General features: G+C 38.9%; 1 protein-coding gene across 1 annotated transcript in view; it reads left to right on the forward strand.

Moving 5' to 3' along the window:
* IQCM (IQ motif containing M) overlaps nt 1-12741 on the forward strand; it is a 473119-nt gene extending 460378 nt beyond the window's left edge. The window contains exon 16 of the mRNA XM_075543525.1: nt 12632-12741. Within this exon, the coding sequence (XP_075399640.1) occupies nt 12632-12741 (110 nt within the window). The remainder of the gene's footprint in view (nt 1-12631) is intronic.
* Nucleotides 12742-14793: the final 2052 nt, after the last annotated feature.

Genomic DNA, 14793 nt, shown 5'->3' on the forward strand with positions numbered 1-14793 from the left:
CCCAGCGATCCTGGGCACTCCTTAGTTTATAACTGTGTTGCTTCATTCCCTGCCTCTGTCTGCACTGGATGTACCAGCGTATCTCCAAATCTTCAGTGCTTTCTAAGGACACCAGTTGCTGGTGGTGTAAGGGTTGTGTGTTCTCTTTCTAATCTTAAAGTCAGCAGTTCAAAATCAGTAGCCACGCCATAGGGAAACGATGAGGTTTTCCACTGCTGTAAAGAATTATAGTATAGGCAACTCACAAGGCAGGTTTACCCTGTCCTATAGGGTCTCTTTGAGTCAGAATTGGCTCTGTGATAGTGAATGTGGTTTTCAGCTTGAGGATATCATTTGTTTCACATGAAATGTATGTGTTTATTAAATAACTCGTTTTTAATATATTGTGTGGATTATAAAAGAGAGAATTCATTATTTCAAAACTCAAGAGTAAAGTAATTATCAGCCGTTTGAAAATGTTCACCTAGGTTTAAAATTGCTAAGCACAAGAAAGGGGATAATTTATTTTTGGTCACTCTTGATGAAGCCACACGACTGGCAGAATGGTAGTTTAAGGAACTATGAGCAGTGGGGTGTGATAAATCAAGCTTTCATCATGTAAAACAAGATAAAGAACTTATGCATATATATCTGTATGAATGTGTACACATAGGTGTAGATACATAAATAAATCATTGGCATCAAACAAAATCAACTCAGAGATGCTATAGTTCTGTTATAGGTAGAACTGCCCCATAGGGTTTTTAATGCTAAAATTGTTACAGTAGCAAACTGCCATCTCTTTCTCCACGAATAAACTGATAGTGGGCTTGAACCTCTGAATTTTCAGTTAGCTGCTGGGTGCTTAGCTACTGTACCAGCCATGCTCCTTGGATTAAAAAAAAAAGTCCAACATAAAAGAAATAAACAAAAATAAATCAGAATTTTCTACCAACTCCTTTGCACCATCTGGTCTCTTTGAAAGTGATCCTCAGAACTCGAGTGAGTTTTGTCTAGGAATTCTACATTATTCCAGTTACACACTCTGGGCTGCAACATGAAATTCCACGCAGTTTCCTTCTGGTCCTCTGCAGGGTGCATTTTGTTGTCACCTTGATATTCGGTAGCCTGATGAAGATGCCCCACTGAAGCTGCAGCACCTTGCAAACCGTTCTGTGCAGATTCTACGGTCCTAAATTAACCCACTTAGGGAAGAAGCTGTTCTCCCTGACCTTATACATCAATCTCATAGACTTGGCTTCCCCAAATTACGAGCCCCCAAAAGAAAATCATGGCCAGTGCATGGATTCCAACTCATCGACATCCTACAGACAGAGGGGAACTGTGCCTGTGGGTTTCTGAGACGGGAACCCTTTCTAGGAGTAGAAAACAGGGTCTTTCTCCCCATAGAGCAGCTGGTGGGGATGAACTGCTGGTTTCGCAGTTAACGTTCCAAGAGGTAGCAATTCCACCAACTAGTCTCTCTCTGATCTGTTCTTTTACATTGGAGACTTCATTTCACTAAGTTATGAGCAAAAGCCTCCTCAAAAGGTAATGGAAAAGTAATAGTAGAGTGGAAGTCTAACCAAATAACTTTAGCAAGAGGTACCTCTCACCTCATAAACCGGCTGTCTTTGCCATCTGCCACTATTTTATTGATCCACTCTTCTCATTTGGGGGGTCTCCGCAAGAAAATCTCAAGAAGTCCCCTAAAGGATCAATTCCATCAGCCTCCTGAGCATAACCATCTCAGGCCTAAGGCCTAAAAACAAAGGTTCAAACTTAGAACTCTGCTCCTCCTGCATGATTATAATTAAATATTGAAATAGATCCTTAATTTCCGCCTAGACCTGTAATTGCTCCATAGCCACGCTGATCATTTTTGTTGGACAGTGTGAGATGACACTTTCTCCCCCCTCCATTTCGGTTTTGTTTTCTACTAAATTTTTATGAAGTATCATAATAACTAGTTTACTTGCTTTTTTCCTTATTTAGGAAAAAACAAGCTCTCACTATTGCCGGTGATATACCCTGTAGCCTGTAGTACTTAGCAAGAACCTGAATAAATAGGACTAACTAGATACTTACTGTTTTATATATATTATATATATAATTTTCCATTACATTTGTGCTGGTTTCCTTTCCAGGGTCCCCTACAATGATACATTTTTAAGGTTTTCATGGAAAATAACCAGTTATATAAAATAATACAACCTTGAATAGTTCAGGAGAAAATATATGAAAATAATATTACAAACCTGTGAATATGAACATTTGGAGACAATCCATAAATAACACAGAGGGTAAATGCATACACTGAATTTTTCTGAAAAATTTTTCCCTGAAAATACAGTTTGTAAAATGCATATTAACTATATCATCTATTTTCAAATATTTTCTCAGTGTGAAGATAGTTATTTTTAACTATCAAAATATAAATAAAAATTTCTAATATCTAATTATGTTTTCATTATCTGATATAAAGGATGAATTCCTCCAATACATCCTGATCTGGAACTATTAAAGTCTCTGATATATTATTAATATAAGTATAACATTAAAAAATACATACAGATTTAAAAATATAACAATATGTTGTTTTAAAATTATTTTTAATTTAAATCATTTTATTGGGGGCTTGTACAGGTCTTATCACAATCCATATGTACATCCATTGTGTCAAGCACATTTGTTACCTTCATCATTCGCCAAACATTTGCTTTCCACTTGAGTCCTTGGTTACAGCTTCTCATTTTTTCCCCTTCCCTACCTGTTCCCCCCTCCCTCATTAACCACTGATAATTTATAAATTTTTATTATTTTATCATATATTACAATGCCCAACGTCTCCCTTCACCTACTTTTCTGTTGTCCCTCCCCCGGGAGGAGGTTAGATGTTGATCCTTGTAATCAGTTTCCCCTTTCCACCCTACCCTACCTCCACCCTCCCAGTATCGCCACTCACACCAGTGGTCCTGAAGGGACCATCAGGCCTGGATTCCCTGTGTTTCCAGTTCCTATCATAGCAATGTACATCCTCTGGTGGAGTCAGACTTACAAGGTAAAATTGGGATCATGATAGTGGATGGGGAGGAAGTATTTAAGAACTAGAGGAAAGTTGTATGTCTCATCAATGCTGCACTGCACCTCAACTCACTAGTATCCTCCCTGAGATCCCTCTGCAAAGGGATGTCCAGTTGCCTACAGATGGGCTTTGGGTCCCCACCCCGCATTGCACCTCCTGTTAACATTTAATTTTACATGGGGTTATATTTCATGTATTGCTTTGTAAACTGCATGTCAAAGTGATAGTTCTTGCTTATCAAATACCAACTTTCAGTGCATGAAGATGGAAAATTCACACTCAGTGAATTTATGTTTACCCAGCAGATTGATGTGCTCTCTCTCAATACATTCTATACCTGTAAAATGTTGAATTGGTAAAAGTTCTATAATAGATATATTATATATACAATTAGCCACCTCATGGGGTTTAATTCCGTGCTGTGGAAGTTTAGGGTGATGGTGTCTCAGGAAATCTACATAATTAATTGACCCAATAACACGTTTTATCTCCTAGTTCATTGCATAATAGCCAGGGCTCTCAAAAGATTGCAAGCAGCTGGCCAAGGTCCAATAATTGATTTCTATTGGTCTGGAGCAACAGAAGAAAGATTCCCCAGAATAAAGAAGGCAATGGGATGTGTGGTTCATTGACCACACATGGACAACTGCTCATTTTACCATGTAATTAAAAAAAAAATGATACCCACCTACCTACCACTACCCTCAACATTTTTCTCAAAGCTTCTATAGAAGAAGAAAGGAGTTGGAGGATAGAAGAGATTATAAAGCATTTATGGAAACCAGATATTTTGAAACAATAGAAGCTGGATGAGCCAGCAAAACTACTGCCCTGAGAAAAATGCCTAAATCTTAAACTAAAAATATTCCCTAGGTTTCCTGAAACCAAACAATACTTTAGTTCAATTAATAAAGAATGTCTACCTTAAATATTGTGCAACATTTATCTAAATGTGATCAAATTGATACCAGGAACCCCAGGGTCAGTTAGGACATTTAGGGAACAGGGAGCATATATTCATGAAGAGAAAAGAATTGGAAAAGGGATATGAGAAGGGTTGGCCCACTTGAAGGGCAAAGTCAAAATTGCTGAACTGTACATATAAATGTGTTTGAAAGGCTGAGTCGGTGTTCTCAACAGCAATATAAATAAATTTGAAAATGCATTTCAATCTTGCAGTTGAATAAAAATATTATTTATGTTGTAGCTTGGAAGCCTTGGTTGCAATTTCTTCTTCCTGAGGTATTTTGTATTTGCTTACCGGAGCCCAACCCCCACAGGAGGGAAACCAGCTGCATGGCCTTCACATAGCTTCTGACTCCTGGTGCCCGTGCATTGTACCGCTCAGATACCTGATAGGTCTAACTGCCTGCAATCTTGGTGGAATTAGATTTGCAAGCTTTTATTTCTCAGCACCCTTGGGTGAGTCTGAATAGTCAACTCTTTTGTTAGTAGCAGAGAGCAAGCCATTTAATCTTATATGCTCTTTTTTCTTGAAGTCCAACCAACTGGCATTTATTTGAGATGCTTTTGGATCATACAAGTGGCAAAATCTAGGACATCAAAACAGACATTGATTCAGTCTCAAGGAGGGTGTGGGTGGTCTGGCATGGCTGGATCAAGGGCAATGTAACTGAGAGGAATTCCTAAAACCCAAATGAAGGCAGAACATGATAGTGGTACAAGAGGAAAGTACAAAGAAACAGAGGAAAGAACTAGGAGGCAAAGGTAGCCATAAAGATTTAAATACAGACATATAAAAATGTAAATATATTTATATATGATAAGGGGGGAATAGATCTATGTACACATATTTATAGGTTTAGTATTAAGGAAACAGATCGACAGTGGGCCCCTGGCTCAAGTACTCCCTCAACACAAGAACACTTTGTTCTAAAAATTCAGCAGTCTGAGATGCTCACCTGACTGGCACGATCACAGATAACAATGGGTGCACAGGCAGATGTGGTGAAGAAAGCTGATGGTGCCCGGCTACCAAAAGATATAGCACCTGAAGTCTTAAAGACCTGAAGATAAACGAGCAGCCATCTAGTTGAGAGACAACAAAATCCACACGGAAGAAGCACACCGGCCTGTCCCAACTTGATCACTGAGGACAAAGTGGGTGCATAAACAAAAGTTGCGAACAAAGCTAATGGTGCCCGGCTATCAAGTGATATAGCATCAGGGATCTTAAAGGCCTGAAGACAATCAAGAGGCCATCTAGCTAAGAAACAACAAAGCCCACAAGGAAGAAGCACATCAGCCTACCCCTACGCAAACACTGAAGACAAAGCAGGTGCATGGGCAAGTGCGATAAAAAAAGCTGATGGTGTCCAGTTGTCAAAATATATAGAATTTGGGGTCCCATAGGCTGGAAGATAAACAAGGGGCCATCTAACTGAAAAACAACAAAGCCCACATGGAAAATGCACACCAGCCTGTGAGATGACAAGGCATTGAAGGGAACAGGTGTCAGGCATTAAAGACAAAAAAAAAAAAAAATCATAGCATTGTGAATGATGGGGAGTGCAGCGTGGGGACCCAGGGCCCATCTGTGGGAAATTGGACATCCCTTACAGAGAACATGTCAAGGTCTACCCTGAAGTCTAACGATATCAGTGAGAAGATAATCTCCATAAACCCACAAGGAAGACTAGTTGATCCTACTATACTTAAATATACACACCAAACAGTAAGTCTCAAAATGAAGAAACCGAAGAATTGTACCAATTTCTCATACATGAGAAATTGATCATGCATGAAGCCAAGACACATTTTTAATTGATAGTGACTGGAAAATAAAAGTTATGGGGAAAAGGGGCCGTCGTTGGAAAATATGACCATAGTGATAGAAACTACGCTGAGGAACATCTGATAATTTTGCAAGACCATCTTCTTACTTATTGCCAGCACTTTTTTTCAACAACACAAACAGTAACTATGCACACGGATCTTGCCAAATGACATATACAGGAACCAAACTGAAAGCATCTGTGGAGTGAGTTTCCATATCACCAGCCAGAAGACTAGGGGCAGATTATAGAAGACACAATCACTTGTTCAAGTTGAAAGTGAAGAAAATGAAAAGAGGATTAGATAGCAAACAATATATATTCAGTACATATGCCCTGAGTTTATAGTCCCCTCATGAATAGATTTGAGTCCAAGGGTTGGACTTTTAAATGCTTAAGGACCAATGAGTTCTGGGATAGCTTTAAGAATGTCATACAGAGAGAAAGAGGATCACTGAAAAGTGGGAAATACAACACAAAAATTAAATGTTAAAAAAAGACTCAGACTTGATCTTGAACACAGACTAAAACAACAGGAAGAAATGAGGAAATAAGAGGTGATGATAAAATTTTAAGCAAAACTCAAGGAGAAAAACTATTCCATAGACATGCACAAAGACCTGGCGTAAGAAAGCCAGAAGGGTAAACCGCATGCTAGAAGAACTGAAGCTGGACGAACTGAAGAAAAATTCAAGAAAAGAGTTGCAATATTGATGAATTTTCATGGGAGCAGCAGTCAAGAAATCAAAATATCTATTGCATTCGGTAAATTTCTGGTACAAGAGCTTTTTAAAGCGTTAAAGAGCTAAAATGTCATTTTGAGAATTTAGTTGTGCCTGAATGAAACAAAGATATTTTCAATCACCAAATATGCATGTGAAGGATGGACAATGAAAAAGGAAGGCTGAAGAATAATTGATAAATGTGCAAACAACATTGAAAGTATCATAGACCGCCTAAAGAACAAACATCTGAGCCACAGACAGCCTCCACTCACAGGCAGGTGATGTTAGTAGTCAGGAGCATTGACTGGGAGGTGCGGATTCTGCCACTGAGCCGCCCTCAGTCTCTGCAGGATTTCGGTCTTCAGTATGGAATACAATTCAATGTAAGGAAAATGAAAATCCTCAGCATGGGACCAATTGATAGCATAATGATAAGCCGGAAAAAAAATTTGAACTTGTCAAGAATGTCGCCTTACTTAGATTCACATATAATGCTTATGTAAGCAACAGTCAAGCGAGCAAACTAAACATTACATTGGGTAAATCTGCTGCAGGAGACTTCTTGAGAGTGCTGAAACGGAAGGATGCTATCTTTGAGGACTAATGGTCACCTGGCCCATGCCAGAGGATTTTCAATTGCTTCATATGCATGTGGAAGTTGGACACTGAATTAGAAGAGCAAAGACTCCATGCATTTGAATTCTGGGACTGGTGAAGAACCGAAATGACCACAGACTGCCAACAGAACAAAAAGATCACCCTGAAAGAATTACTGCTAGAGTGCGTTTCGGAGGCAAGCGTGGAGAGGTTTTGTCTTATGTGCTTTGGCCATTGTTTGGGTCGGGTCTGAACTAGACAGAACCCCGTTTAGACTAAGCTGAAGCAGGTCCAGGTCCTGCATGTGCTCCCCCGCCCCCACATCCCAAGATAAGATAACAACCAGTGAAACCAGGTGTTACTGGCTCAAAGAAAGCAGCCAGGCTTTCACCAGCAATTCTCCTGGTTTCCACTCCCATATGCTAATTACCCTACATTCCTCGCCACCCCTTTACAGCCCTCCCCCCAGCTGCTGAGCACTACTTCCCTGACCTGTTGGCCTAGGTCATGGAGCTCCCCCCACACCCCCACAGAATAAAGCTCTGCTCTCCCTTGTAAGTATCATGTCCGTCTTCCTCCCTGTTCCTCAGTTTTGCCTTTACAGACATGTTACCAGAAGAGGCCTGTTTCTGAAGAAGGACATCATGCCTAGTAAAGGGGAGAGATAGCAAAAACTGAGTAAGGCACTTAGAAAGACTGATTGGCACAGTAGTGACAACCGTGAGCTCGAGCTCGAATATAAGAGGATCTAAGAAAAATCGAGAGGATGGCTCGGGATTAGGTGGTGCTTCATTCTGTTGTACAAAGTTGTCGCCAACGCAATGACACCTAAACACAACAGCCTAAAGAGCAAGCAGATTTATCTTGGAAAAAGTACAACCAAAGTGCTTTTTAGAAGAGAAGATAACTGGTCTGCTTCATGCACTATGGATTGATATATTGTGAGGAGGGAGCAGTCCCTGCAAAATGACATCAAGCTTGGCAAAGAGCAGGTCAGCCCAAAGGAGGATGAACTGACACAGCGGGTGCAGCACTAGGCTCAAGCATAACCCCAATTGTGAGGATGGTTCCGGATCAGACAGTTTTGTTCTATTGTTTGTATACAAGGTCACCTTTGGTCACAACAGACAACAGTGTCTAACAACAATCTGGGAAAAATATTGTATCCACGGGAAGCATCAAAATGATGTAAGGAATACACTGTACTGAAACAAATCAGTCAGCGTTCAGAAAGTTCATGTGGTAGTGCATGCGCAAGAATCAGTGAAATTGAATGAAGCAATCAAAAAAGCACTGAAGGAAACGGTGAAAGCCAAGGCTTGAGGAATTGGCTCAATGCCAATTGAAATGGTGCAACAATGTAGCCCTGGAGATGCTAATTCATTAGGGCCAAGAGATTTAAGAGATAGCTACCTGGCCAAACAAGTAGAAGAGGTTTATATTTGTGCTCATTCCAAGGAAAAATTATCCAACAGAATGTGGAAAATAACAAGTAATCCCATTAGTATCACACGCAAGTAAAATTGTTCTGGAAAATCAAATAACAATTGGTAGCATCTGTATATTGATGGGGAGCTGCCAGATATCATGCTGGATTCAGAAGTGGACACGAACCAAAGTGAGTCATTGCTAATGTCAGATGAATCATGGTTGAAAGCAGAGAATACCAGAAAATTGTTTAATTTTGCTCTATTATGTATGCAGAGCATTTAAAGTATACAGCATAAAAAGTATGGATAGAATCAAAATCAAGAGGAAGTGAATTCCACAAGATTATTTGTGTTCATGTGGAATCTGTAAGTCGATCAAGAGTCAGTACGAAATAGGGAATAATGAATTCATTGAAGTCAGGAGCGATGCACCTCAAGACAGAATCATTTCGCCATACTTATTCAAGCAGGAGGCTGAGCAAATCATCTGAGAGGCTGGGCTACGTGAAGAAGCCTGCAGTACTAGGACTAGAGCAAGGCATATTAACAACTTTCAATATGCGGAAGACTAGCTTGCTTGATGAAAGCAGAGGACGAAGATAGTTAAAGAACTTTACGGATTAAGAGCAAACACTACCGCCGACACTATGAATTACATCTTCATTTCAAAGTGAAAAAAATCCCATAATATACCAATAATTAATATCATAACAAATCCCCAAATTTGCACCAATAAAAACATCATAATACCTGGAGAAAAGATGGAAAGTTGCCAAAGGCTTAATTTCTCTTGGCTTTATTATCAAAGCCCAGAGAAGCAGCAGTCAAGAAGTAAAGCAAGGTACTACATTGGACAACACTGCTGATGGAGACTTTTGTTTGGTGTTGAAAGCGTAACAATATCACTTTGAGGACTAAGGCGCACAGGCCCTGGTCATGGTATCTTCGATCACATTACATACATGTAAAGGCTGGATAATGAAGAAGGAAAACTAAAGAAGAATGTATGCATTTGAATTATGGTGTTAGTGGGCACATCGTCAACTCTGTGAAACCACAGCTGCCCTGTGGGGAAAAGATGAGGCTTTCTCCTCCCATACAGATTTACAGGAAGCCCACCAGGGAAGTGCTGTTCTGTCCGTTAGGGTCGCTATGCGTCAGCACCAGCTCAATGGTAGTGAGCTTGTGTTTTTTAGGAAAAATGGACATATGTTATATATCAGAAGAATGAACAAATCCTTTCTGGAAGAAGTACAGCCAGAATACGCTTTAGAGGTGGGGATGTCGATGCTTTGGGGCACGTTGTCAGGAGGTACCAGTCCCTGTGAAGGAACATCTTCCTTGGTAAAGTAGGAAAGCAAATAAGAGGAAGACGATCACTAACGAGATGATTGACACAGTGACCTCACATACAGGAAGCATTGTAAGGATGGTACTAAAGTGGTTTATTCTGTTGTACGTGGGTTTACTATGACTTGATAGTCCTGAATAACTACAACAAGAAATTACAGCCACATGCCACTTACTGGTCATGCTAATCTTTAAATAGTAAGGTGTATAATGTAGACCTTCTGAGACCATGATATCATGGAGAAGTAGTCCTCAGAATACAAACGAGTTCTATTGCTAAATTTGTTTTTCCGTCAAATTGGTTTGTAAGTCTGAGCAGTTAGGTATGGTTTGTATGGTGTGGTGCGTATGGTTGTAACATCTGTTAGTCAAACATTTATCTTCCTATATAGCATACCTTGTCATGCATCAAAAATTAAAGAGAATTTTCAGATATGCTAACACGTATTTAACAGAATTATACAGTTCTAATAACAATGTTTCAGGCACATTGCAAAGTAGCATCCATTTGTTATTAGAAATTGTGCTATATAACTAAACTTTACAATGTAAAACACTTTATGGTGGTTGTGAACATGGATGTATGTACTCAGACATTGCTTACGTAGACGTCGAGTGGCAAATGAATGTGCTTAAGTCTAACCACTCTACTTGTAAACATTGCCTTGTTTAGAATTTCTGTTTATTTGTTTGGATAATGAGATCATTCCAATGTATGGTAAACTCAAATCAATACCATTTGGAGGTATAAAAAGTTCCAGATAGTGGCATAGACCCACAGAGGGTTGAGAGGAAGACAGACTACAATGACAGATGCCTCCGTATCCAGTAATGCTAAGGATTTCTGCAATATGCACTAACCGACGGAGCAAAGACTGGGTCTCCGTCTTAAGCCACAGCCTGAATTCCCAATCATGGGCTCCTGCACTGTGAGAATATGAGTTCCTATTCTTTAAAGCCACCCTCTGCGATATTTTATTATGGTAGTGCAAACTAGCTAAGACATCATCCCTTTGCCCCAATGGTGTGGTGGGAGGGCTCTAGGTATATACTGTGGCCTCATGCAGGGCTCCCCAATTTGGGTGGACCTTCCATCTCTTCTCATGTCTCCTCCCTGCTCAAGGCAGAATTTGTTATCTCCAGGTTCAGCAGAAAACCTCCAGAAAACAAGAATTTACTTCTACACTCAAATACCGGCTAAGTTTACTAAATTCATTTTGACATTTATGTTTTCTTCCATCTCTGCCAGCTTGGCAATGCAGTGAAGAATATTTAATATTTTATTCAGGATTTCATTTGTTTCAATCAAAATCACTGTTCTCTGAATCCATTTTGCCTTTTGACAGAAATGAAGATTAAGAATATTTACTTGACAGGTTAAAAATATATCAATTTTACATGTGTTTTTATGCTTCTCAAAATAAAATGATCTCTTAATTTAAAATATTCTGAAAAAATAGATTATACAATTGTTAGCACCCTTACTCTAATGGTATAATGTAGATAATAATGATATACCTGTATGTTGACTATCTGTGAAATGTCAGAAACATATCTTTTGATCTGTTTTTGCACCTTTTCAGGCATTGGGCAAGACAGATATTGTGTCTATTTCAAAACTGAGGAGGCAGATTGCTTCTTATGCCAGAACTCACTTAGAAATGTGTGCGAATGAAAACTTGGATCCTAGCTTTCACTTTTGATAGGTCTCATATTATAGCTTTTTCTGACTGATGACATGCACGCTTAATATGGTATATTTGAGGGGGAAAAGCCTGACAAGAAAACCCAACAAAAACCCACAACTGAATTTTTGCCCTAAGTGTGTATGTTAATAACTGGCCTGCCTATCCTGTTCTTTTTCCTTTAATTTTGCTGGAATAGCTTATCTTTTCTGTTGCCCTTCTCTATCGTCACAGGAGCAACAATAATTACAAGTACTAATTATTTTATAACTAATTGTCTTAAATAATAATTCATTTCATTACATTGCTATAAAATTTTTGTGCTTGTTTAATAACAATATAGATGAACGTGAAAACAGTAACACTACTCCATTTCTTACTATAATGAGTTTCTTTTTAGCAATATAGTGCTCTTCTTGTAACTTGAATTGGCTTTTGGAAGTTGATATTTTTTAATAGCAATCATTAGGCTTAAAGAGAAAAAGTACACTGCCCTATATAAAAATTAGCACTGTGTTAAATGGTGACTATAGCACATTTATGCTATCTATAGCACATTTATACATAAAGATGGATTGGGTGGAAACACATGAAAGAAATATTCTATACCCATCATAGTTTATATCGATTCAAATGTAAATATCAGAGTAGATTATAATGAAAATGAAGAACATTTCAAAGCTGTTGTACTTAGATTCGAACGCAGGCCGTTGCTCAATTACTTTAAGCGCACTCTTGGAGGAATCCAGGTTCGGCTGTTTTTCTCTCTGCCTTTCAGTCCATCTGCTTGTCTGACATATTTTCCTGGCATGATATATAAGGGAATGAAAGCCATTTGATAAAAGCCTTTCCATTCTCATTCTTTTTCATCTTACACAACAAGCATAATTGATTTCCTATAAGGTTCCTGGATTTTGGATACATGAGGCCTTCCCATCATATTCATTGAAGATTATTTCATGTGAATATGTATTTTGTCTTACAGTGAATGGACATCCAGTACTCAAGAGAGCTAACATACGGATTGTTGGGAGGTTAGTGGCCAGCTCAATGAGAGAGAGGAAACTGAGGCAACATTATATAGCACCAAAGTGAAGAGAGATTGTTTTCAGCACGAAGTTACTGTTTAAGGACTGGGCCTATCTACTCAAAAGACTGGCTAGGGTTGGAAATGGATCGATTCAATATCACAGGAAAAGCGGACGAACATCTGAGTATCGACAAAGAATTTAGAAGCATTGGTCTATCATGTCCTTTGGCTAAGCAGCCCACATTGAATATTAAAACACCTGCTTTCTCAGAACAATAAAGATCAATCAAGAGAGTGTCATGTATTCCTGTCAATGGATGGAATTCTGTTCTAATATAAATAAGTGCAGTAAAGACTTTCAGATTACCGTGCCTAAATATAGCTTTCTGATACAAAATACTGCTGCATTCACTCTTTTGATGGTTTAAAAATGACCCTACTCTTTTTGTTGAAATCATTCATGCCAATTCATTATTTTACTTTTTCCTATCACTATCCAGGGTTCAGTTTTTGCTGAAAGTTTCTTAAAATGGATTTAAACAGTGCTAATTTACTAGTGGAGGCTAGGATTTATAGCATTAATGTACCTTACTCTCCTGCTCAGATGATCTTAAGTGAGAAGCTGAGAGTCAAAATATAATATTCTTCAGTTTACTTTTGTGCTGAAAAGGATCGAAAGGTAGCCAACAGTAATTCTTTTACGACTTGAATCCAGTGGTATGTTTATCTACTTGCTGCACTGAATTGTAGCCTCTTGTCAACCCCAGGATTCTCAGTAGAATGTAGTTATCCTCCACCTTGTGTGTTGATATAAACTTCCTGTGTTGGAAAGCCGAATTTCTGTTATGTTAATGAGGATTAGAGGTATGATGTTAATGAGGGAGGATGCAAGCTATAGGATTAGATTCTATTTGAATCGATCTCTTTTGAGCTTTAAGAGAGATTAAAATGTGAGTTAATAAAAGGGAGCCATGACCACCCAGACAGATGTGCCAATACAAGTGCCCATCTTTTATAGCTGGGACCCTGTGCTGAGAACCTCCTGGATTCATGGGAAGATGAATGCCAAGTGTATGGGGAGATCTGAGGAATCCTGGGCCCACAGGAATTGAAAGGCAATGTGACCTTTTCCAGAAGGAGAACAAGAAAGACACAAACTTTCACTTAGAGTTAGCACCCTGATTTCAGAACTCTCACCTACTCAGCTTCCAGAGCATACATGTGTTTGTCCCGTCTTCTCTGGGTGGCATTTCGGTTACTGTAGCCCTTTCCTTACTGAGCTCCCCATCCATCTCCCTATGGATCAAGGAGATAAAGAAAATAAATAAGACAGGTAAAGAAACAAACAAGCAAAAGCTGAAGGAACCGAATCTGTATAACAGAGATGGGGCCAGAGACAGGGAGTTTATGCAAGGTTTCAATCTTCACCCAATAATATCTATAATCCAGCTTTTCTTCAGTAGACTTTTGGCTTTTCATAGGAAAAACAAATCTCTCTCAGATTACTAAGTGCTAAGGATTTTACTATTGGAATGCACGGGACAATTATTAAAATTTTAGGAAAACAAATTCTTAACATCATGCTAACTCAGAACCTCTGAAGATGGACCAAAAGGATTGGTGAAAGTCTGACTTGAAAATGATGACTATGCATCTGACGGAGGGGAGGAAGAGAGTGGCAAGCCGCTCACACGGAGTCCCTGTGATACTGAATCGTGCACTCTACCTACTGATCCCTGAGCACTCCCGGCAAGAGAAAAGTTTGTTTTTCTTCATATCAGTATTGAAAAGGTTTGAAATGCACAATTCATTTTTTCTTAAAATTATATGAGTTGATTTCAGCCTGATAACAACTATTTAACCTGCTTCTTTTAAATAACATGATTAGGGTTCCCTTTACCTTCATCGTCTGTCTTCCCCTGCATGTCTCCAACACATAGAGGAGAAGCCTGATAGTATAATGAAAGACACTTGAAAATCCGAATAGCGTACTTGTGAATAAGTGTAGTTAAGTTAATTGAAGATAGCAAATATATGAGGAATTAAAATTAAAACTTTCATAACTAATTATTATAAATAATTAAACTATGGACATGAGTGAGATAATGTTTATTTTT

Source organism: Tenrec ecaudatus, chromosome 3, assembly GCF_050624435.1.
Source record: "Tenrec ecaudatus isolate mTenEca1 chromosome 3, mTenEca1.hap1, whole genome shotgun sequence".
NCBI classification, from domain to species: domain Eukaryota; kingdom Metazoa; phylum Chordata; class Mammalia; order Afrosoricida; family Tenrecidae; genus Tenrec; species Tenrec ecaudatus.